This window comes from Mustela nivalis (genome assembly GCF_964662115.1).
Source record: "Mustela nivalis genome assembly, chromosome: 4".
NCBI classification, from domain to species: Eukaryota; Metazoa; Chordata; class Mammalia; order Carnivora; family Mustelidae; genus Mustela; species Mustela nivalis.
Genome location: NC_139023.1, coordinates 90,182,262 through 90,206,719, shown reverse-complemented (window position 1 = coordinate 90,206,719; position 24,458 = coordinate 90,182,262). Strand labels below are relative to the sequence as shown.

At 40.8% G+C, this 24,458-nt stretch overlaps 1 protein-coding gene across 2 annotated transcripts in view; it reads right to left on the bottom strand.

The window, feature by feature from the left end:
- PRSS12 (serine protease 12) overlaps positions 1-20,288 on the bottom strand; it is a 76,354-nt gene extending 56,066 nt beyond the window's left edge. Inside the window, exons 1-3 of one of the 2 annotated variants that reach the window (XM_082727393.1) lie at positions 19,340-20,288; positions 6,115-6,253; positions 2,080-2,258 (exon numbers count right to left, since the gene is read on the bottom strand). In XM_082727393.1, coding sequence (XP_082583519.1) covers positions 2,080-2,258; positions 6,115-6,253; positions 19,340-20,051 — 1,030 coding nt within the window. In that variant the 5' untranslated portion in view covers positions 20,052-20,288. The remainder of the gene's footprint in view (positions 1-2,079; positions 2,259-6,114; positions 6,254-19,339) is intronic. The other variant, XM_082727392.1, reaches the window with a different exon arrangement.
- Between the last annotated feature and the right edge of the window lie 4,170 nt (positions 20,289-24,458).

Below are 24,458 nucleotides of genomic sequence, written 5' to 3'. Positions count from 1 at the left end.
CTGAGCATAGATCCCGATGCGGGGCTCAATCCCAGGATCCTGGGATCATGACCTGAGCTGAAGGCAGAGGCTTTAACCCACTGAGCCACCCAGGCGCCCCCAAAGGCAGATATTTAACCAACTTCTGAACCACTCATGTGCCCTGGAAAACAAAAATGTTTAAGAGGAAATTTAAAATCACCTACAACCCAGAATTCTATGGCCTACTACCTTATATTTTTAGTGTCATGTTTTATTTTAAAATATGTGGGCATTTTCTGGCTGTATAAGTAATTGTGAAAATACAGAAAATTTCAAAGACAAAATTTCATCAACATCCCACATCTTCTCAACAAGCACACAAAAAATCATTTGAAAGAGCATTTGGTGAGGTAGTTGACTCATGGCTAACTTACGGATAACTAAAACTCCCAGACATGTTCATTTAAATTACTATTTCCTATATCTAGGACTGCTACTCAATTTCCTACTTTATAAGTGTTGGAAAAACAACAAGTACTAGATGACAGGGCACTAAATGTAATTTCCAAACTAAAAAAATGTATTAAAGATCTATTACTATGCCTTAAAGCAAGTAGACTCAGTGTTTGCTGATTTCAGCTGTTTCCTTTCACTTTCTCACTTGATCTTTTTTCTCTCTCACTTTTATCTCATCTCAACCTCTCACATATTCATATATGCTTATGGATGACCTTCAATTTATCTTCACAACTGGAGTATAAATAGGTGAATAGATGATGAGAGCAAAAGGAATTTTTTTTTTTTTTTGACAGAGAGCATCACTAGTAGGCAGAGAGGCAGGCAGAGAGAGAGAGAGAGGAGGAAATAGGCTCCCTGCTGAGCAGAGAGCCCGATGCAGGACTCGATCCCAGGACCCTGAGATCATGACCTGAGCGGCTTAACCCACTGAGCCACCCAGGCACCCCGCAAAAGGAATTTTTTAAGTGGAAAGATAATCCTGAAAGAAAATAATTATTGTTTTCAAGATTTTATTTACTTCAGTACTTTAAAAATGTCAAACATTTTACCCAACAGGTGGAGCATGAGTACAAGCAATAATCTACAAAAGGTAATGCACTGTTGAACCCAAATCACATCATCCTTGAAGCAGCAATGCATAAACATCTACCTCCCAAAGTAGCATTACCCAAAGTGGAGAATCAAAGGAAGAAGAGGAAAAATTTCCAAAACATCAAGATTTAACATGCATTTGGCCCACTCAAAAAAGAACAATGGTTCTTAAAGCACATACCTGCACCCTATATTCCAGTTGGTTCTTCCAGCCAATTCACAGCAATTACTCTAAATTAAGGTTCTGTGTGTTTTGTGGTGAGAGAGTTTCCATTCCTCTCCTGATTCTTGCACTCCAGCACAAACCAATGCCCTGGGATGGCTGCTAGCTTTTTAAGACCTGGAATATCTGACCACACTGCCATCTCCAAGGAGAATGCAAAAAGGGATGCTGTGACAGGGTGCTAGTTTCAGGTTCTGGTCACACATTAAAATACACCATGCTTTCCAGAAAACACATCAGCCATCATGAAAAGCAGCTGTTCCCTTCTCCACGTATGTTCATATGACCGTATGCATATATGTGTGCTAAACCATGGTCATCATCTCATGATCAGCATATAGTGCTTGGAAGGAGCCTTTATCCGAGGCAGTTATCCATATTATGGAATGTGCTATTGACAACTCAAAGGAGAACGCTGGTACCACAGTTATAATCTACCCTATAAAGTGAAAATATTTTGTTGTAGTTGCTGGGTTCCAAGATGATTTTCCATCTTGATTCTATCATGACCTTCCATTAGCAAAATGAACGTTTCATGTACAATATGCAATAGTTCCGTAAGCAAATTAAATAAAATAGAAAACACGTTGAGTGAGATAGCATTTGAAAGTCAAAAGGAATTCAGAATGTTAGACGCACTCTTATTGAAGACTATTTGACAACATAATACGATGATTCAGGCTTATGTCTGTATTTAAACTCTTTGAGGAAATGATTTAATGAAGACAATTTTATCATCTGGAATCTTGCTGAAAACACAATAAAAGTAAAAGAGAGTTTTTTACCCTGGGAAAAGCTACATGTGACAGCAGCTGCCATCTTCTGAGGACACGCCCCCCCCTGCCAGATGTCTTTTTCACAAAGCAGTATATTTTCTTCATCTCCTCGGCAACGGACATTGCTCCAATAAATGGGAATAAGGCCCAGTCCAGAAAATGGGGTTTGTTTTGCGACTCCTTTTCGCCTGGAAACACAATGATCAAGGTTTATCGAACATAGGTGAAATTTTTTGTGGAAGTATTTAGATTTTTTTTTAAGTGGAAGAAATCAATAAAGATAGATTTAGGAGAAAAAAAAGATAGATGTGGGAGGGAAAAAAAACATAATGGATTACATAAGTTTCAAGGAAATCAAAACGTCAGATCAGAACTTGCACTGATTACCTATGGCAATCTTTTTAATCATCTTAAATAATGGTATGCATGTGCCTTTCCTACCTACAGCTGATTTTAGGGGAAAATACATATATGTGGGCAAATACTACAGATTTTAAAAAGAAGCCTGGTGGTTTTGTGGAAGAAGTGTGTCATGTGGCTCGGTGAGACATGGATTCTAGTCTAGACTCGGCTACAAATTGCCCTAAGCTGTGAGTTTCTATAAGCTCTGCCTTCTAAAAAGAGGGCTGGTCTGGATGCGTGACAAGTTTTCTGCTCCAACATTTTAGGCTAGCATTTTCTTTCTTTTCTTTCTTTCTTTTTTTTTTTTTTTCTTTTTAAAAGATTTTAGTTATTTATTTGAGAGAGACGGGGAGAGAGAGCAAAGAATGGGGCGGAGCAGAGGGAGAAGCAGACTTCCCAATAAACAGGGAGCATGACTCAGGGCTCAATCTCCGGACCCTGAGATCATGACCTCAGTCTGAGTTCAAGAGTCAGGCGCTTAACTGACTGAGCTGCCCAGGCACTCCTAGGCTAGTGTTTTCAAAATGATTACTACTACACATAAGTAAGATAATCACAGGAGAGGCAATCCATTCACAAAATTTTTAAAACCTTATATATAGTATTTGGTTGCAAGGCTTTGCAATCAATAAATGAAATGGTAACATGCAGATGGGCTCTGCTTTTAGCTTCTCTAATCTACATATTTTATAAGTAACCTCTGATATGTATGAGTTGATATTAAATTTTAAAAAGATAAAGGCTTACTCTGGAAAACAGCATGGAGGTTCCTCAAAATGTTGAAAATAGAACTGCCCTATGACCCAGCAATTGCACTATTGGGTATTTACCCTAAAGATACAAACGTAGTGATCCAAAGGGGCACATGCACCCGAATGTTTATAGCAGCAATGTCCACAATAGCCAAACTATGGAAAGAACCTAGATGTCCATCCACAGATGAATGGATCAAGAAGATGTGGTATATATACACAATGGAATACTATGCAGCCATCAAAAGAAATGAAATCTTGCCATTTGCGACAACATGGATGGATCTAGAGCGTATCATGCTTAGCGAAATAAGTCAAGCAGAGAAAGACAACTATCATATGATCTCCCTGATATGAGGAAGTGGTGATGCAACATGGGGGCTTAAGTGGGTAGGAGAAGAATAAATGAAACAAGATGGGATTGGGAGGGAGACAAACCATAAGTGACTCTTGATCTCACAAAACAAACTGAGGGTTGCTGGGGGGAGGGGGTTTGGGAGAAGGGGGTGGGATTATGGACATTGGGGAGGGTATGTGCTTTGGTGAGTGCTATGAAGTGTGTAAACCTGGTGATTCACAGACCTGTACCCCTGGGGATAAAAATATATGTTTATAAAAAATAAAAAATTATAATAAAAAAAAAAAGATAAAGGCTTATCTAATTAACAGAGTAATCTCTAGAGTTATTTCCATACAGTAGCTTCTACCATCAACCAAACAGTAAACATTTCAGGTATATCAAAATATGAACATTTCTTTTTTTTTTTTTTTTTAATATTTTATTTATTTGACAGAGAGAGATCACAAGTAGGTAGAGAGGCAGGCAGAGAGAGAGAGAGGAGGAAGCAGGCTCCCTGCTGAGCAGAGAGCCCGATGCGGGACGCGATCCCAGGACCCTGAGATCATGACCTGAGACGAAGGCAGCGGCTTAACCCACTGAGCCACCCAGGCACCCCAATATGAACATTTCTTAACAACAATAATTCTGAGATGTTCTGATCTAATTATATTTTTTAAATGGACTACTAAAAAATAAAATAAATAAATAAAAATGGACTACTAAGGGGTGCCTGGCTGGCTCAGTCAGAGAGTCCACATGGGACTCTTGATCTCTGGATCAGGAGTTTGAGACCCATGTTGGGTGTAGAGATTACTTAAAAAAAAAAAAAAAAAGGAACAACTAACAACTAAGATGATATAAGTAATCAGATCAGTGTATCTGAAGTTTCTATTTGCAGAATGATAGTTCATTTTTCTTCATCAACCAAAAGACTAGTAACCATACAGCAGTTCACATTTCCACTATAGTGTGTTGGTTTTTTACATCACTCCCACAGGAAATCATATTGTTTCCTGATTTTCAGGGTTAATAAAAGCACATATACATGTGTATTTTAAGGAAGACACTGACACCCGTCTACAAATCTGTTACATATTGAGGCCCTCAAAATAAAAAGCGTCAGGTCAACACGCTCTGTGTCCTGTCCATCTGCCAACCACTATTTGCCAGATAAAATATTCATCGATCAAATCGATAATTAACATTCCCAAACACCATAACACTTTATAGGCTGTATAGCCTTATTGCTTCTTTCATCCTGACTTATACCAACATCCATTTTTTTAAAATTGTTAATTAATTAAGTACATTAAGCCTACTTGCTGCTTTAACAGCATCAAAATCTGAACAAAACTAAAGCCTTCAGGAGGGTTTGTCTTTATTAAATATTCACTGCCCACCTTCCTAATGGGAAGACAGGAGGAAGTGGACAAATTATAATTCTTACTGACCTGACTGCAGTTGATCGTTTCTATCCTCCTATTAAATATTACCGCTCATTGATTATTAATCCAAAATACTCGTAAACTGCAAAACTTTCTTCAGTCTTTTGGACTTGCCTGTTCATGACAAGATAGTTTCCATGCTTTCTAAAGATCTCTAGTGAGAAAGGCCAAGAAAAACATCTGGCAAGTGTATTTACAAAAAAAATAAATTAAAATAAATGAGATACAAAAACAGAATAAGAACCACAAAAGCAAAACCTTTCATTCCAAAATGGAGCCTTCCGCTCCGGAGGAAGCCCCCGGGCACGTGGCATAAAGGTGCCCGGGCCGGTGGCAGGTAGCGAGCACCGACGGTGTGGAGAGCGCTGAGAGCCGCGGAGAAGCAGCGGGCCGCGGCAGGCACTGCGGGCGCTGACGGAGGCCGCCCCCTCTAACAGGACACGCTGGGCACAGAAACCCTAGGCCTGGACAGCACACCCTTCCCACCTCAGGAGGAGAGCCCAGGTGGCCTTCCGCCTCCTTCCCGCACAGAAAGATGGAAGCTGGGGCGCCTGCGTGGCTCAGTGGGGTAAAGCCTCTGCCTTCGGCTCTGGTCATGATCCTGGGCTTTTGGGATCGAGCCCCGCATCCAGCTCTTTGCTCCGCGGGGAGCCTGCTTCCCCCTCTTTCTCTCTGCCTGCCTCTCTGCCTACTTGTGAACTCTGTCTGTCAAATAAATAAAATCTTTAAAAAAAAAAAAAAAGAGAGAGAGAGAGAGATGGAAGCTGTGGACGGCTACAAGTAGCCAGTGAAATGTGCAGATGATACTACTGGGAAATGACAATCCTCAGAATCATGTTCCTGACTTCCCAGGGCTAAGGGATGATTTTTAAATACATAGACCAAAGGATGCTTTTAACGTCTGACCACTCGGCATTTGCTTATTTCCCAGTTAGTATTCCTTCCCCCATAGGGCCCTTTCTTTATAACTCTAGGGAAAATTGACAATGAGGGAAATGAGACCAAAGGAAGGAAAACATGCATCATCTTTCCATGGCAGTGATGGGTGCCCTCCATTACTCTCCCACATGAGCAGCTTGATGTGGGCAAGGCTACGAGAACTCACCCCAGATGCAGCTGGTGACAAATGACGGAGGCGTCAGCATCATCCCAGTGGCTGCCACAGACTGTGCCCCAAGTTCCATTTGCATATATTTCCACGGTGCCTTCAAACTCATGTTTGCCACCTTGAAGCCGCACTGACCCTGAAGTAGAAAAGAATCCCAAAACCCTTTAATAGCAAATAAACATTTGAACATACTGAGCCTGTCCTCAGTTAACATTTGTCCACATAAGCAGATCCAGCCTGAACAATTGGCCTCCAGGTTCTCAGCCCTGGTTCTTTGTTTAAATGAGGATTTCACAGATTCAATTCTATTTTATGTTATTTATGTTTTTGGTAATTAACATCATAGTGTTAATAGAAACTATGCTTTCTTTTTTAGTTAAGCAAAGAGAAAGTCCAATTATATTTTAAAAAGAGAAAAGCAGAAGAGTATGACTAATGTCTGATATTACATCCCAAATATTAGATGACATCACATATAAAACTCTTATCATGTATGTATCACCTTCCACTTCACCTGAGGTCAGAGATAAGAAGCACAGAAATGAAATTCAGTGCTCTACTTATAAATTAGCTGTTACTGTGTTATAGATTCCTTCCATCTGATTTATTCGCCACAAAAGAGCAAAAAGCTTTTTCCCTTTTTAACCTCAAGCAGTAGTCATGAAATTCTAAATATTATGCCTATAATTTCAAAAAGGTGTTGGTGTTGATGACATCGCCTAATATCAGTCTTAGGAAAATTCCCACCAGGCAGAATCGTTTGGTTTAAATGAGGATCCCTGGAAATTCCCCTCCCCTTACATATTATCCTCACTTAGCTGCTCCAGAGTCCATGATTTGAGTCACTCAGTCTTGAAAAGAGTCAAAAGTAAAATGCAAGCACCCCCGTAAAAAATAACATCCCTTAAGTGCAGACAGATTGAGGCCCTACATTTCTCTTCTTGTTATAATGCTCTGGTTTTCGAAGTGGCTACTGGGAGACCACAAGTGGGACTTTTAAGCAGAGACCGAAGCAAACTCGGACAGCTGAAGGATTTCACAAAATGCTGTTTAAAGCCACTTATGATGACCTTCATTTCATAGGTAAAGAAATTAAGAAAGTAAGTTCTACCAAAAAATTCTGTCAAATTTTGCATATTTCAAACTTATTTCAAAGTATGGCTTTAAAATTATTTTCCAAAATATTAGATTCACAAATTACCCATTCATTTCACTTGCACTGGCCTAGGCACCCATTATTTTCCAAGTCATCATCATTTAAAAATGTAACTGTTTAAGAAACACATATTGTTTGTCTCATGACAAGTACAAAGTGTCATTTAATTCAAAGAAAATAATAATAAATGGAGGCAAAACATTACACTGCCAAATCCTGATTATTCAGGAGAGAGCACGGACATGGATCATTCACATGGCAGATAAATCTCTAAGTCATCATTCATACTTTCCAAACCTCTTCAGTTCAGACTAAGCAAGAGGAAGCCCTGTTTAGCTCAAGGAAAAGCATGAACTGCAAAAAAAAAAAATTTAAGATTTTATTTATCTATTTTACAGAGAGAGAAAGCGCACAAGCAGGGGGAGCAGTAGAGGGAGAGGGAGAAATAGGCTCTCCCCTGAGCAAAGCCTGACACGGGGCTTCATCCCAGGACCCTGGGATTTGAGCCAAACGCAGAAGGCCAACTGACTGAGCCACCCAAGCACCCCTGCAAAACAATTTTTTTAAAGATTTTATTTATCTATTTGACAGAGAGAGAGAGATCACAAGTAAGCAGTGGCAGGCAGAGGGAGAGAGAGAAGCAGGCTCTCTGCTAAACAGGGAGCTGGATGCAGGTCTCGATCTCAGGACCCTGGAATCAGGACTGGCCCGAAGACAGCCGCTTAACCAGCTTAACCAATGAGCCACCCAGGTGCCCCACCTGCAAAACATTTTTAAAGAAACAGGTCTGAAGAGTTTAACTGAACTTTAATGACTTTTTTAACCACAAAATCTCTTCTATAGAGACCTACATAATATCCTGCACATCGCAAATACCAGAATTTTATTTCAAATCAAAAAATTCATTAGCTCACCTCAAACAAACATTACTTGAAATGATATTTAAATTAATATATTATCTCTTTATTAACCTCCTTCTCCAAATTACTCATGTCAAGTGTTGGAAGAAAGTTTTGGTAATGAAAACAAACTGGAACACTACTTACGCATGATTAAAAAAAAATCATAATAAAATATAAATACTGCCTACATCACCAAAAAGCTATCAAGAAGAAATGATGTGTGCATATTATTTAAGTGATAAAGGCATTTGGAGATAAGACTCAGAAAACTCTGCATGAAGTATAATTACTACCCGTGCATCATGATAATGGCAAAGACAGAGCTGGAAATAGCTTCCAGGTGAACTATCACTTCCACCATCTTTTCTCAGATTCTCCAAACATGCTATGAAAGCCTGGATTCATTTAGCTGTATGGCAAGAAATGTGGAGTGCTCATCCAATTTTCCTTTAACAAGTGAATACAAATATTTACAATTCTGGAAAGTCAATTTGCAAGTCAATGACTAATGAATTCTCTGTCAGAATCCATTCCCATCACCCACTTCCCCAGCTCCCACACCCTCCTCATTTATCTCCACCCTCACCCAGTTTATCCTTCTCCTAAGGTCATAAAAATTTCTAACATATTCTGACAAATTATCTACTTTGGACTCAGGGTGAGTAGTTCTTAATGGAAGATAATTCTATATAGTGCATAATTCTTCAAATAATTATTTGAAAGAGCACTTTAAAAAATATCAGAACATGCTCCAAAATAATAAAAGTTTGAATGTGCAATTTAGATTACATTTAAGATAAGTAGCAGTTTTTATTTGTTTTTGGTTTTACTTTGCTCTTGTTACGTTTATTTTCTTAGAATAGCCAAGATGGTAAAAATCTCAAAAACCCTAACTCATTTCTCTCAATTTATGAAGAAGATTTTGGACCAAATCAACTGCCATGACCACCTATTTCCTAGTTTCCTACCCTTCCTACTGTTCCTCTGTCTCCAAGTTATCTCCTAGACTCCTGTCCTTGCTCCCGTCCCATCTCTGAACCCTAGCAAAGACCCTGCAATGTCTTTTTCATGTCTATGCATTCATGTTCTTTGCATAATGTACTTTGTGCATTATGTCATGTGGCTTTCACCATTCTATGTGAAATATTTTATCTGAAATATTGCAAGTAATCAAACATTTTATGGGAAGAAATAGCCAGCGAGGAAGGTAAGACAACTTGAAGAGGTTTTAACCTCTTCATTGCAAACAGGAGAGAAATGACTACTTTCCAGTGATCTACATTTGAGGCTGACCCCCCAACGGAGCAGTCCTACGGGCTGTATAAATTCGTAGAAAAACTATACATTCGCACAAATTTAGAGGTACACAATTGCAAAGTGAAGGGAGGGAAATATCCTTAACTCAACTAAAAAAAAAAAAAAAACAATGAAGCACTCCACAAAGGTCAAAGCCCAGTAAACTCATTTACATTGCTAAAGAAATATAAAGCTCTTTTATTATTAAAAATTGATCCCTCTTCCTTCCCTCACACTCCTACTCCAGCGAAGCACTTTGCAATGCTCCTCACAATGTCAGCTAATGACTCTGGAACACATGGGCTGCCCTGGCTTAAAGTTTCTCAAGTGCCAGTCTGATGGAAATTATTCTATTCTAAATGTTTCTATTTTTAAAATGTGTTAATAATAAAAATTTAAAATTTGAAGTCTCAAATAGAGGTTTCAGGACAACTAAAACAGGCATTACAATATTACAAAACAAAACTTTCCGGAAGAACGTCTAGAACTGTAAAGCTATGTGTGGTATCATGTCATGGAGAGGACTGCCCAGAGTTCTTGAAAGAGATTGTCACCCACCACCCACCCAAACACCAAAAAAAGTCAACTGTCTGTTGGTTAATTACAATTACCTAAAAGCAAAAATGTGTCAATGTGCAATAATGCTCAAAGTTTTACCACCTTAATTCCCTGTTCAAACTGTTGAACTTATTGTCGTTTTAGTTTTCTATTCTTTTTCTTCTTTGTAGTTATAACTCTAGTTTTATAAAAGAAAGGAACATAAAAGATGTATGTTACTCGGGTGCCTGGGTGGCTCAGTGGGTTAAAGCCGCTGCCTTCAGCTCAGGTCATGATCTCAGGGTCCTGGGATTGAGCCCCATATCGGGCTCTCTGCTCAGCAGGGAGCCTGCTTCCCTCTCTCTCTCTCTCTGCCTGCCTCTCTGCCTACTTCTGATCTCTGTCAAATAAATAAATAAAGTATGTTAAAAAAAAAAAAAAGATGTATGTTACTCAAATTAGCTTTAAAGGCAATTTTGCTAAATAACAGGAATTCGCTGTTGCCTAGTTGGCTCCATCAGCACAGCATGTGACTCTTGATCTCAGGGTCATGAGTATGAATCCCATGTGTGGCGGATGATTTACTTAAAATTAAAAAAAGTTAAAGAAACAAAAACAAAAAACAGGAATTCCCGAAATGAAAAGACATTACAAAATAACTCCCTTTAACCATTTTATCAGTCTCAGTGGAGACAAAGAAATCTTCCTGAAAATTTCCTTTCATAAGTCTCATTAGTTTATCAGTTTACAAACTGATGTAAGCCTATTACAATGTGAATTCTAGTCCTCCTGCCACCAAAATGTTGAAGTGCTAACCCCCATCTGATCTTATTTGAAAACAAGGTCTTTGCAGATGACCAAGTTAACATGAAGTCATTAAGGTGGGCTCTAATCCAGTATGACTATGTTCCTTTAAAAGGAGAAATTTAGACGCAGAGACCCACACAGAGGGAGAACAGCATCTGAGGATCAGGGTTACATCCCACAAGCCTTGGAATTATCCGAAGCTAAGAGATCCCATGGACAGATCTTTCCCCGATGTCTTCAGAAGAAGGGCTGCCCTGCTGATACCTTGACCATGGACTTTCAGCCTCCAGAACTGTGAACCTCTATGTTTCTGCTGTTTAAGCCGCTCAGTTGCAGTACTTGTTCCAACAGCCCTAGCAAACTCATGGAGCGTGATAGCCTTCCTTCCCTCCTTGGACAGCTAGCGAAACGATCCTTTTCATACTCTATACTTCAAGGAGACCTAAAAGAAATACTAGGTAAGGAATCAGGTGAGTCAGCTGTCTTTGTTCTGTGAATCCCACTCATTCTAAAATAAACCAAATGAAAAGCTACGCCTATTTCATTAACTAACAGGTACTTAGAGAATAGCAGTCACTTGTTTGAAAGAAATACCAGCAAAAGGGAAGCAGTAGTGTCTTCTGAACAGATTTAATTATATATTTTTTAAATCTTTTAAAATCACAATTTGATAAATGAGTAAAATAAAATTACAGTTACCATACAAATCCTTTCTCATCTATTACTGATTTTCACAGAAGCACAAAATAATTAATTTTAGTCATTGATATTGTTCTCATGGAACCAGAAAGAATGAATGCTGGTGACATCAAGCTATTGTTCAGATCGTGGACAAAATATATATTTAAAAGCTGAAAGTGAGAGAAAAATTCCAATGTGTGAACTATTCTGAAGAAAAATGCCCATTACATGTTGGACAATTTAGTACACGTATTCCACAAATGAATTAAACATAATCCTATGTCTTATACCAAATGCAACACTGGGAAAATACACTAAATGAGCATGTCCTATCTAAATTATGAAATATAGAAAAAATTCTCATTGCGTAAAAACAACTGAACTGGGAGGTTGTTAGTTGAATTTTTCAAGTTCAGTACATGAGGCTGCTTTACTTTTGATATTTTTCTATGACTATATTTACCCATAACCAAAACTGGCTTTAGCCCTGTGAAATAGATTTTATTCAAATCATGCTGTGTCAAAATGAAATTAAATCATCTTTTAACATATGAAACATTCCCTCAGATTGAGTTCCAAATGAACTATATCTGCCTCCATTAGTTCACATCTATAATTCATATTAGTTGTTCATTTATTATTCATGTAGATACCTTCAGTGTTGAGGAAAAAAAAAATCTCAACTGGTCTAAGTCAAAATGAGAGAGTATCTAAACAATGAAAGAGTAGCCTTAAAAGCAATTCTACTCATTTACATTGAGATTATTTGAAACTTATAAATTATATCAATTATTACTTCTTTTAAAACACTAAACAATATTATGCAAAAGGAGACTCTTTCCATGGTTTAATGATGGCATACTAAGAACACATGAATATAACCCTAGCAGAAAACTTCACCAGTTGTGTGTCTCTGAACTATTCACACACAAGCAAATGGTATGGGTATTAACATTTCATTGTTCATCTCTGAGTGATGAAATTAAACTACTCCTGGTAATAATCCTCATATCTGTCTCTCAGAGTAGGGATCACTGGAAAGGTAATGAAAATGCTTAGTATTCTTCTGACATCTCAATCACAGAGTAGGTGTCCTCAACCAGAGGACACAAGTGATTTCTTATTCATCTTTGTAATTGCTGCTCCTAGTGTGAACTCAGAAAGTGTTTAATGAAATCTATCCTTGCCTTGTTATAAGAACCAGCATTTTCCACCCTTTGCGTCCCTCTGGTGATCCTAATAAGTATTGAGATGGTGTCTTGTAGTGTGGGGAAAAGCTCATTACTATAGTGCTTTGCATACAATAAAATTTTTATTAATATTGCTGGGCTGACTTGCAGGACGAAAGGGGAATGGGTAGGGGGGAGGCTGCCCTGGAAAAATAAGATGCGAAAGAGGCAAAAAACAAACATTTCCTAACAAGGTGCCAACCACAGAGAAGGCAACTAAATGAACTGTTCACATGGTGCACAACCAAATTCTTGTTTATTGTGCAGACTCAAGGAAGAGATTTCAGAGGACTACTTTCTTTACGAGTTAATTCAGGGATGGGGGAAGCTTCAAAATTAGAATTAAAAGTGTCTACCTCACAATTGAGCTAACTTCAGTATCTTAATAATTATGGAATTATTCACTTAGGACATAAATTTGCTAGACCTGCAAATAGCATCCTCAAACAAGGAAATAAGCTTTTTCAATCAAATCAGGGTCTAAATGTGATTCAGTTAGATTCAGATGAAAAATAAATGTAACATTTCACAGAACAATTTTTTCTTTTTCTTTTTAAAAGACTTAAGGAAGAACAATCTTTTTAAGACTTTTTTTTTAAGACTGTATTTATTTATTTGACAGAGAGAGAGAGAGAGATCACAAGTAGGCAGAGAGGCAGGCAGAGAGAGGCAGAAGCAGGCTCCCCGCTGAGCAGAGAGCCCGATGTGGGGCTCAATCCCAGGACCCTGAGATCATGACCTGAGCTGAAGGTAGACTTAACCCACTGAGTCACCCAGGTGCCCCCTTCCTACTATTTTTGAATCGCATTGTTTCCAAAATGCAAGGACAAACTCCAACCATACTTCTTAGCAGACCCTGTTGGTTCTCCCAACAATTACCTCACTTCCTCCTGACAGGAAAGTCCCCAGGTGTTCCAGGATTCATCCTAATCCGATTAAACTACCCAATTGCGTTAATTGAATTTTCCTTTCCAGAGAGTGTGGAATGAACATGTGATCCAGTCTTGGCCAATGAAATGCAAGAGGAAGTCGATGGGGAGTGTGTGAAATTCTAGGAAGGTTTCCTTGCTCTTTCTCTGTGAACTACAGGAGGAGGGGCCCTTCCTTTCTTCTGCAGGCTATCCTATCACAGTGGGAAGCCCGGAACATGCCACACTTAGAGAACAAAGGAGCCAAGAGAATAGCAGAGAAACGGAGTCCTATCATGTTGGAGCCCAACTTCTTGTAATATGAACAACAAATCTCCTGATTGCTTCAGTCGTTTTGAATTGGGTTTTCTGGTCTTTGCCATGAAAACTACCCTAACTAATCCAAGCCACACTCATATCCAAGTAATTATAATTTTTTCCTCTCCCCAAAGCATCTTTTTTTCACAGTCATAATGTATATAAACTTGGCATCCATCTTTTCCCCTTACCATTATAAGTATTTTTTCCATCTTTTATGTATAATCTTTACAATTATCACTTGAGTAGCTACATAGCAGCCATCAAATGAAGGACCTCTGTGTAGTATCTTATTGCTATATATTTAGGTTTGCCTCCACAATTATGAACCAAATCACTTTTTTTCTTCTCTCTCTCTCTCTCTTTTTTTAAAGATTTTATTTATTTATTTGATAGAGAGAGACACAGCGAGAGAAGGAACACAAGCAGGGGGAGTGAGAGAGGGAGAAGCAGGCTTCCCACCAAGCAGGGAGCCCGATGCAGGGCTCAATCCCAGGACCCTGGTATCATGACCTGAGCCTGGGTAGCTCAATAACTGAGCTACCCAGGCGCCCTTTTTTCCTTATTTTACTTATTTCCCTTAATAAGATTTTACTTATTTATTTGAGAGAGAAAGAGAAAGCAGGAGCAGGGAGGGACAAAGTGGGGAAGAAGCAGACTCCCTGCTGAGCAAGGAGCAGGACCTGGGGCTCAAGGCGGAACTCCATCCCAGGACCTAGAGTTGGTGACCTGGGCTGAAGGCCGACACTTAACCTAGTGAGCCACCCAGGCACCTGTAAACCAAATCACTTTTACAAAGGTCACCTTAACACACACAGACTCACACACAAAGACAATGGTCACATATCTATTTACACTCACAGATAATCACTCACAAAAGACAATAGTATCTAGGGGCACCTGGGTGGCTCAGTCAGTTAAACATTGGACTCTTGCTTGACTTTGGCTCACGTCGTCATGTCAGGGTCATGAGATCGAGCCCTATATCTGGCGCCAAGTCTGCCTGAGATTCTCTCCTTTCTCCCTCTGCCCCTCCCACTCAGTCTCTATCTCTCTCTCCAAAATAAAACTTTTTTTAAAAGGCATTAGTAACTAGATATCTCATTTTCTTCTTTCAAAAAAAGAAGACTTCAGACTAGTAGAGTCCAATAATGCTTCAAATCAAAGTACTTTATATCTGCTTTATCCTGAAAAGCAGATTGAGCTCAAATTTTACAATCCAGCCAGGAAATATATAAAATCTGGTATTGCTAATGTCTCTGAGAACCCGCTACACAGAATCAAGATGCAGCATTTTTTTAAAAGGGACAGTTTCCAGCCAACTTTTTAATTAACATTCACTTCAAACGCCAGATGGACGTCAAAGAGTACAGCCTGTAAACAACTGCCCCACAAGTCTGCTACCTCTTTTTGAATCAAGAGACTGCACAGGGTACATGTCTACGAACAGCTTAGCATGACGACATGACAAAAAGTCAGATCTAGGAGTCATTCCTTCTGGTGAAACCTCCAATATTAGAGCATGATCACCATTTATTGTACCTGTTTTGCCCATCAGTCATCAGTCACATGTGGCTGAGTTCCACTCGGCTGCTTGTAATGGAGAGTAGTTAGCACAGCATCAAGTTGTCCCATCTGCCATGCCAACCAGTGACTGGAAAGTGATTTTCCCTTCCTAGTCAGGAAGCTCTAAATTACTACAGGGTATTGAGGGGCAGGGGGATGAACTGCATATTAATTCTTTCTGTAGAAACATAAAAAATAACCTAGCTTGCATGCAGTTAATAATCATATTCTGGTGAACTAGGTTATATTATCCCACACCAATCAAACAAAAAACAGTGGTGCCATTTCCTAGAATGACATAAAAAGGTACCATATTGGACGACTGCCTTCGGCTCAGGTCATGATCCCGGAATCGCAGGATCAAATCCCACATCAGGCTCCCAGCTCCATGGGGAGTCTGCTTCTCCCTCTGACCTTCTCCTAGCTCATACTCTCTCTCACTGTCTCTCTCTCTCAAATAAATAAAATCTTAAAAAAAAAAAAAAAAGGTACCATAGATTGGCATGCCTTCTTCTTGATCCTACACACCTGGCAGAATTAAGTCACAGATGGTGGACTCAGTCTACCTAATCATCCACCACTGTATATTCTAGATGGGTTCCAATGTCCCAAATATGACAAAGGGTCTTCAACATCCAAATCACCTTGACTGCTCATCAGAAATGCATATTCCTGGGCACCTGGGTGGCTGTCATTAAGCATCTGCCTTCTGCTCAGGTCATGATCCCAGTGTCCTGAGATGGAGCCCCACATCGGGCTCCCTGCTCTGTGGGAAGCCTGCTGCTTCTCCCTTCTCCCTCTCCCATTGCCCCTGCTTGTGTTCCCTCTCTCGCTGTCTCTCTCTCTGTGTCAAATAAATAAACAAATAATCTTAAAAAAAAAAAAAAGAAAAAAAAGAAAGAAATGCACATTCCTGAGACAGATCTAAAGATTACGTATTCAGGGCTTCTGAAGGCTACAGCCTAGGTATCTGCATTTTAAGAAGTTCCTAGGTGCTCATTATGAGAACAAACTCCCTGGGCTGATCTAGGTATTCCAATCCTCCAAACAACTCTATTACTAATTCACAGTTTCATACAATTGGGGGCCAGGCATCATCTTTCACTCTCAGACATTTGAGCCACTGGTGCGCCCACACCTTGCCTTAGCTTACCTGAAATCCCCCCAGCGTCCCTTCAAATAGGCTTAGACCAAGTCTCTACTTGAAGGCGCTGACTTCCTCATTTCTCTCAATGCAACTAGATACGTAACTCTGGCTTCCAGTTTATTTCTTGATGGAGGATCTCACTACTATAAATTTTATTTCCTTTTGTTCCAGTTGTTTTTTGTAAAGAAAAAAAAAAAAACCTCTGGAAATCTCTAAATCCTAAGATATGGGAAACTATGTGCATTGGACCAAACATAATTCCTTTCCTCTTTCCTTTAAGACTAGTCTTCAAGCTACAAAAATAGGATGGATCATCAGACAGCACATATATTTCTCCATGTTTATATAATTAAAGAACTAGAGCCAAATGAGTTGTGACATGAGATTGTACACTGCCTTCTAATGTTGTTATGCGAATTAAATGAGAAAACTCATACATAAAATGCTTAGCTCAGCATCCAAGATAGAGTGAACGTTCAATGAATCCTAGTTGTTATCAGACCAGGTTATTTTGATACATGCTGGGAGCTGGAAAAGTTCTTTGAATCAATCTATTCAAAAACTGCTTTTCTGCAGATAAAAAAACCAAAGCTCTGGGAGTTAAGAGTCTTACCCAACACTATATAGTACTGCCAGAGCCACAACAGACACAGTGTTTTCTAAAGCATAATTCCATATTCTTTTCACTACTCCATGATAGCTTTGTTTACCCTCCTCAGTGAAATGTAGGACCAAGGCCAGAAAGCCATAAGTATGTTCAGAACATGCCAGTCATTTCAAAAGAATGGATCATGCCTAATCAGAATGTGAGTAAATGAAAGGATGGGAAGCTCTGGTTATCAAGACTGGGTCTGTGAAAGTAATTAATTATTACATAGCCAGACAATTGTTTTCCTGTTCTTGAGGGTGGGGGGGGTGACATTTATCTCCCATCTTGGGTGGTTTCTTTTGTTTCTCTTGTGTTCAATCCCTTTGCCCTAGGAAGTACTGCACATACAACGATTATGCAGTGTTTGGGATTCTGTCTGGTGAGAATTAGCTATGAACATAAAAACATCACAAAGAGTCTGTGCTGCTGTTAGATTTACATTTCTATTCAACACAAGGGAGAAAACAAAGAACAACCTACTCTCCTCGTTTGGAATATAAAGTTGAAGGAGTTACGTGTCAGAAAGAGAGCAATTTATCACTAAAGGGTTTAACCTTTGAATTCCATTTTTCTTCAGTATAGCTGCATATATATGTATACCCTAATATACATTTAAAAATAAGAAGCACCTTATAATAACAGGAAAGTGAAAAAAATTCCAATGTTTGCTGAACATGATATTTTACAACAGATAATCTCTTACAGTAAATAATGAGACAATGCTAGGGCTCTTTGCCTGATATCACCTCAATTTTTTTTATAGCCACATTGGCATTCTGTCCATGAAACCCAAGTATAGCAATGACTTCATTCTCCAGACTGAAGGATAATTGATCTTAACCTTCCTATCACTTTCCTTTAACTCAAAGCTAATGCAATTCAGATAAATAAAAATGTCTGTAGGGAAAAAATAGCACTATGAAAGCCAACCTCCAAATTACCTCCAAAAATAAAGTACAATATATTTCAGAATCCCAATTCACAAAACCCCTGCCCCATAGCTTAGATGGAGAGCTGCCAACAAGATGTTTGAAGGAAAATTCAAACTTTGAAGGACATAAAGTTTTTCTTCACAGTTATGAAAAAAGGGGTGTGGGAGGAGCCCTAATGTTAAACAAAACCCCAGCGACTAAAAGTGAAGCACTGTTCAAAGGCAGATCACTTACTTACATTAAACCTATTAATACGTTTTCATTGTACCATAAAACCAAAACATGTTACCAACTTTATCTCTTGATGTCACCAACTAATCCCAATTGCCCACAAAGAACATATACAGCTAAAAAATGCATCCTTGAGAAGTACATCTGAACATATCAAGTTGCTTCTTCCCTAAGATAAGTTACTCTTTTTTCTTTCTTTTCTCTTCACTCACTGATAATATTTACCAAATTGTGTCCCAGAACGTAAACATCATTTTGACAAGTTGTATTCTGATCAGGAAATTTTGCCATACTTTTTCAAACATAGGTCAATGGTGAGAGTGAAGGCAAAAAAATGTATCACATTGTTCCAAATCAGGGTCTATGGGGAGGAGGTAAGGCTATTGGTTGTCATACTAGATTTAATATTTCCCTTTCCATAACAAGTAATTAGAAACTTTATCTGCTTTACTTTGCCTCTTTGGTATAAATATGGTAACACCCTCAAGGCAAACTGACTTAAAGAACATGCATCCATCCAACGAACACACATCCACCAGACGAGCACGCGTGTACACACACAGACACACAGAGACACACACAGCAGTGGCCAGAGACCATATCCAGGAACCCAGGGCGCAGCACCTTGCACAAAATCTATCCTCACGACAACCTGCCCACACAAAGCACGCGTCGCTCATTTAAGGTCACCTAACAATGTACTTTGCTGGTAACTCGGCGGCAGCCAACCATTACACCCGGCAATGCAAACCCGAACCTCCACACTCCCACCTCCTCTCCTCGAGGTACACTTAACGCCCTGGGCGAGCCAGGCTGGCTCCCCGCCACTCCCGAGCTGCCGCCTCTGTCCCGGGACGACTCACCGTGTCTGCAGTCGCAGTAGCCCCAGTCCACCTTGCCGTGGGCGTGCCCATAGAAGCACCAGGGTCGGCCCGCGCCGTCAGGGCTCCGACAGAAGTTGTGGCGCTGCCCTCGCAGCTGAGCCCAGCTCGCCGGGGGCGACCGCTCGAGGAAGGGCGGCACCTCTGCCCAGCGCAGACAAGGGGCGCCGAAGTCCGTCACATTGACCCAGGGCTCGCCGGCGGGGCAGTCCCGGTGGTGCGGCCCCGGCGTGCGCCCGGCGTGGAGGGCGTGCAGGCGCTGGGCATGCATCGCGGGCGGGGGGCGCGGGACGCGCGGGACAGGGGGCGGCGGAGGCGTCCTCTGTGGTCGCTGCTGGGTGGGAAGGTAATGAGGGTGCCGGGGACTTGCCGGGGGCGAATGGCGATAGCGGTGGTGGAGGGGGTAAGTGACGACTAGATCAAAGCCGATCACTTCGGGGAGCGCCCCTAGAACCAGAGCCACCACGAAGCAGGCGAGCGTCATGGTTCCAGAGCAGCCGGGTTTGGTCCATGCTCCCCTGCTCCTCCGGTTCTGAAGAAGAGGAGAAGACGGGGCGGGGGCGGGGCTGCAGCGTCCCTCGAATCCCCCACTCGAGTCCCTTCCCGCTCCCCCCCGCGCGGACCGCCCTCCCCTCCCCATTTCGCCTCTCGCCGCGCGTTGCGCTTTGCGCGCTGCGTCTCGGCTCCTGCCCATCCGTAGCGGCCGCGGGTGGTGAAATCTTGAGCTCCTCGGAGACTCGGCTGGCGGAGACGACTCGCAAAGAGAAGGCGCGGACTCGGCGGAGAGTGGTGGGGACTGAGCCCCAGGTAGCCAGCGGTGGCACGAGCCCGGGAACTCTGCCCCCTGGCTGCGGGCGCGGGGCGCGCAGTCTCCTGCGGGGGAGCTGGACCGGCGCTCGGCCCCTAGCCCGCTCCCGGCTGTCGCCGTCCAGACCAGACCAGCTGTTGGCACCGCCGCAGCCTCGCTGTGCCCCAGCCAAGCTCGAGGGTGCCAGTGCGGGGGAAGCTCTTGGCTGCTCCTTGCCAGGAGGCAACACCATCAGAGCTCCGAGTCTGGCGGCTCCCAAGCTTGGCACTGGTCCCTGCAGCCATCTCTCCACCAGTCCTCCCCCGCCCCCGTGCCGTGTCTCGTTTTCTTGGTTTTGAAAACTTCAGAAGTGTGAATGGATTTAGTTACAATTGTCCCCTGACAAGTCCCCAGGAGAAGAGTTAACAAAGCACAGGAGGAACGTTGAAGACATTTTGCTGAAGTGTGAGCTCCTCAAGGACAAGACCACATTTCATTTAGCTTTATATCCCAGTGCTTAACACTGTGCCCAACACTTATTAGGCTCCAATAAACATTTGCTGAAATTAAATTCCTGAACTGACCCAGGGAAGGGAGCCTGAGCCTTTCTACTTCCTGCCTCCCACTTGCCACCGGGTGCGCTGGACAACACCAGTTGTTTGGTTATTACTGGGATTCAGCGAGGCCCTGTTAATACCAAATTTCCTTTCTAACCAGAGAAGACTTCATCCGCCCGGGTCTCCATCCTATCCAAAGAGTCCACCCCTCTAACACCTGCTTCGTTTTTGCAGGGCAACGGACTTGAGTTAAGCCTACATATTTGCCTTTCCAAAGTGGACTCACTGCTGGTAATTTTGAAGCTGCTCTGTTGGCTTGATCTTACCTTAGCAGCGACTTTCAACAGCTCCACTCCCCGTACCCAAAAAAGTTGGCTTCGAATTTTTTTTTTTTTAAGATTTTATGTATTTATTTGACAGAGAGAAATCACGAGTAGATGGAGAGGCAGGCAGAGAGAGAGAGAGGGAAGAGGCTCCCTGCTCAGTAGAGAGCCGGATGCGGGACTCTATCACCTGAGCCGAAGGCAGCGGCTTAACCCACTGAGCCACCCAGGCGCCTCTTGGCTTCGAATTTTTAAAAATTCACTGGAGTTGGATATTTTAGGATTTCTCCTTTCAGTGGTTCCTGACCATGCCACTGAAGTTAAACATGGGAAAGGAGAGAGCCTGGGTGGCTCTGTGGGTTGAGCCTCTGCCTTTGGCCAAGGTTATGATCTCAGGGTCCTGGAATCAAGTCCTGTGTGGGGCTCTCTGCTTGGCAGGGAGCCTGCTTCTTCCTCTCTATCTCTGCCTGCCTCTCTGCCTACTTGTGATTTTTTTTCTGTCAAATAAACAGATAAAATCTTAAAAAAAAAAAAAAAGCACGGAAAAGGAAGGCCAGAGAGATGGTAATATTTACTTTCTGGTAATCACTTTTAAGTATAAGGGAAGACTACTGTCCCATAATTTAATGTATCCCAAAGAAAACCTGAGCATAACTTAAACATTTACTGTAAAACTAGGTTTCAACTAGAAACTGATTTAATTCTCTAATCTCAAATAATAAATTTTAGTTTAACTTTCGTGAATCGTTGTACTGATTTTCCCCACTCCTATTTAATTAAATATTTGATATATATATATAAATATATATATATTTACCCAATTCATTCTTATATATATATATGATTCATTCATATATATATATATATATATATATATATATATATATGTTAGGAATCCCAAGGTGCATTTGTCAGGTCTTTATTCAAGATGTTTTGGGGCGCCTGCGTGACTCAGTGGGTTAAAGCCTCTGCCTTCGGCTCAGGTCATGATTCCAGGGCCCTGGGATCCAGCTCCACATTGGGCTCTCTGCTCAGCAGGGAGCCTGCTTCCTCCTCTCTTTCTCTCTGCCTGCTTCTCTGCCTACTTGTGATCTCCGTCTGTCAAATAAATAAATAAAATATTTTTTTTAAAAAAAAGGTGTTTTTGTTCAAGATGCTTGTATGCACTATTTTGGTTGGTTGGTTTCTTTTTACTATTTTTCTGCCTCCAAAAGCATAATTAAAAGGGTACTCCTGCAAGAGAGGTTGATGTACTTATTTTAGAGTTCTCAATTTTTTATATTCTATAAATATATATTTGATATAAATCTTTTATATCTGTGAAATCTGTGATTATATCAAGAATCTGTGTCATAATAGGTGACAGTTCTAATAGGAGTTGTCCACCTGTTTATTCACCTTCTACCCTGGGATCCTGGCTGCCTTGCTCAGATCCTGCTGCCCTCCCTCCCCTGCATTACTTCCTCCACCAATTGTTCTCACACTTGGTGGGGGTCCACCAGCAAACCTAGTTCCCAATCTAGTATCTTGAAGAGAAGGAAATCACGAGAGAGAAGAGAGCAAATCCATACTTACATTTAACAGATTATAAAGCTGACACAGACAAAGTGGAGTTACCCACAGAAAATTCCACATCTGGATTTAATCATGTAGGTTTTAAATCATCTTTCCTAGAAAATAAAATGGCATTTATGTAATTGGACTGTGAGTTTAGGGGCCTCAACTTGGGTTTTGTCCTCTATTTTACAGGCAAACTATGACCTCAACAGACCCACCCTTTACATATCTCTTCCTTCCTCTGCTAATATTTTCCTTCCCTCCCTTCTTTAATGCTTCCTTGGGGCTACCAACATGCAGACGTTTAGGATATCCAACCTGGATTCATTCCTTGAGATGCATTTCTTTCTCCCATCACTAGCACATCACAATGTGTGTTTTGCGGGGAGGAGGGGTGTTTGCAAGGAGAAATTCTCTCCTGCTTGGATTAGGTACTCCATAGCCATCAGCCGCAGATCCCTCCTCAGATTCTCATCACCCTCTATTACAGATATCAAAGCCAAAGGAAAGGGGAAGTCAATTCCATCTTGTTACAACTGCAAAAACCTCACTGCTGATTTTTTTTTCCCCTGCCCTGCATCCCTTAAGCAGCAACAAAGGAGCAAGGAAAACCTTGCAAGAATTTCCCCACCACAACACTTAGAAGGCCCAGGAGGTCCCCATTATACCCCTTGTCAGCTCTGCAACCTCCTGCAACCTCACTGATTTCAGTCCCAAAAGTTCAACTACCCACAGCCTCATGGCCTAAAGCCTAGAAAAGTGAAGAGGAATGTCACTGGGCTCATATCAGAGCAGGGAGGGGAGCTGTCTTGGGGGTAGGGGTGGGTTACATACCTATCTGCATATCTGCATTTCCTAGGACAACTATGTTTTATGTATATAAATAGTTGGTTTATGGTTGTTTAGGAGATGATTTTACTTCACATCAATGATGGGTTGAAAAGCTCTTCTGTTGTCCTATTTGGAAATACAACCAATGTGCCTATCATTTTTACAGAGTTCCAAAAACCAGTATATAAAATAACTTTTGGCAAAGTTCCACTTGCAATTTGGATACTGCCTGTATTTGGAGAAGCAAAGAGTTTTTGAACATATGGCATAAAATCAGCATTGACTTGTACAATTCCAAGTGCATACAATTCGTTAAAAGAACACTGAGCACTGCTCTTTCACATAAAAGGGGGAAAAATCAAATCCAATGAAAGCCTGTGTGGGGACCACGGGAGATTTGAAATGATAAGACATTATCAGGCTGTTAGAATAGGGTAATACAATAAAAGAATAATATTTAGCTAAAAGTTTAAGAAAAGAAGAGGTCCAGAATACACGTGATGAATTGCTAAATGAATGGTACAATGATTCAGAAGTGATTCAGAAGTCTGCTGTCAGCAGAAGGTCTCTGGCGTTGGAGGTGAAGTTTAGACCTCTGCCTATGTTGACGTCTGAGGACCCATGACGGCAACATCAGCTCTGTAAGTAACCATACATATGAACTGTTGACCTTATATATAGTGTTCAAGAGCAAAAGAAAACTGTTACTTGAGTCATTTGATCTCTATTTTTAAATGTTTGATTTTTTTTTTAGATTTTATTTTTAAGTCATCTCTACACCCAACATTGGACGTGAACTCACCACACTGAGATTCAGATCACATGCTCCACCAACTGATCCAGTCAGGCACCCCCAAATTTTATTTATTTTAAAAATTTACCTAATGTTGGTGTAATGTCTGTATGGAAACTAATTCTACAGATTAACTTTCAGTATTACTCAAATAGTACATACTAATGGATGAGGTATATATATATGTAACATATATTTTATATATATATATATACATATATATATATGTATATATATCTTTTAAAAAAAATAG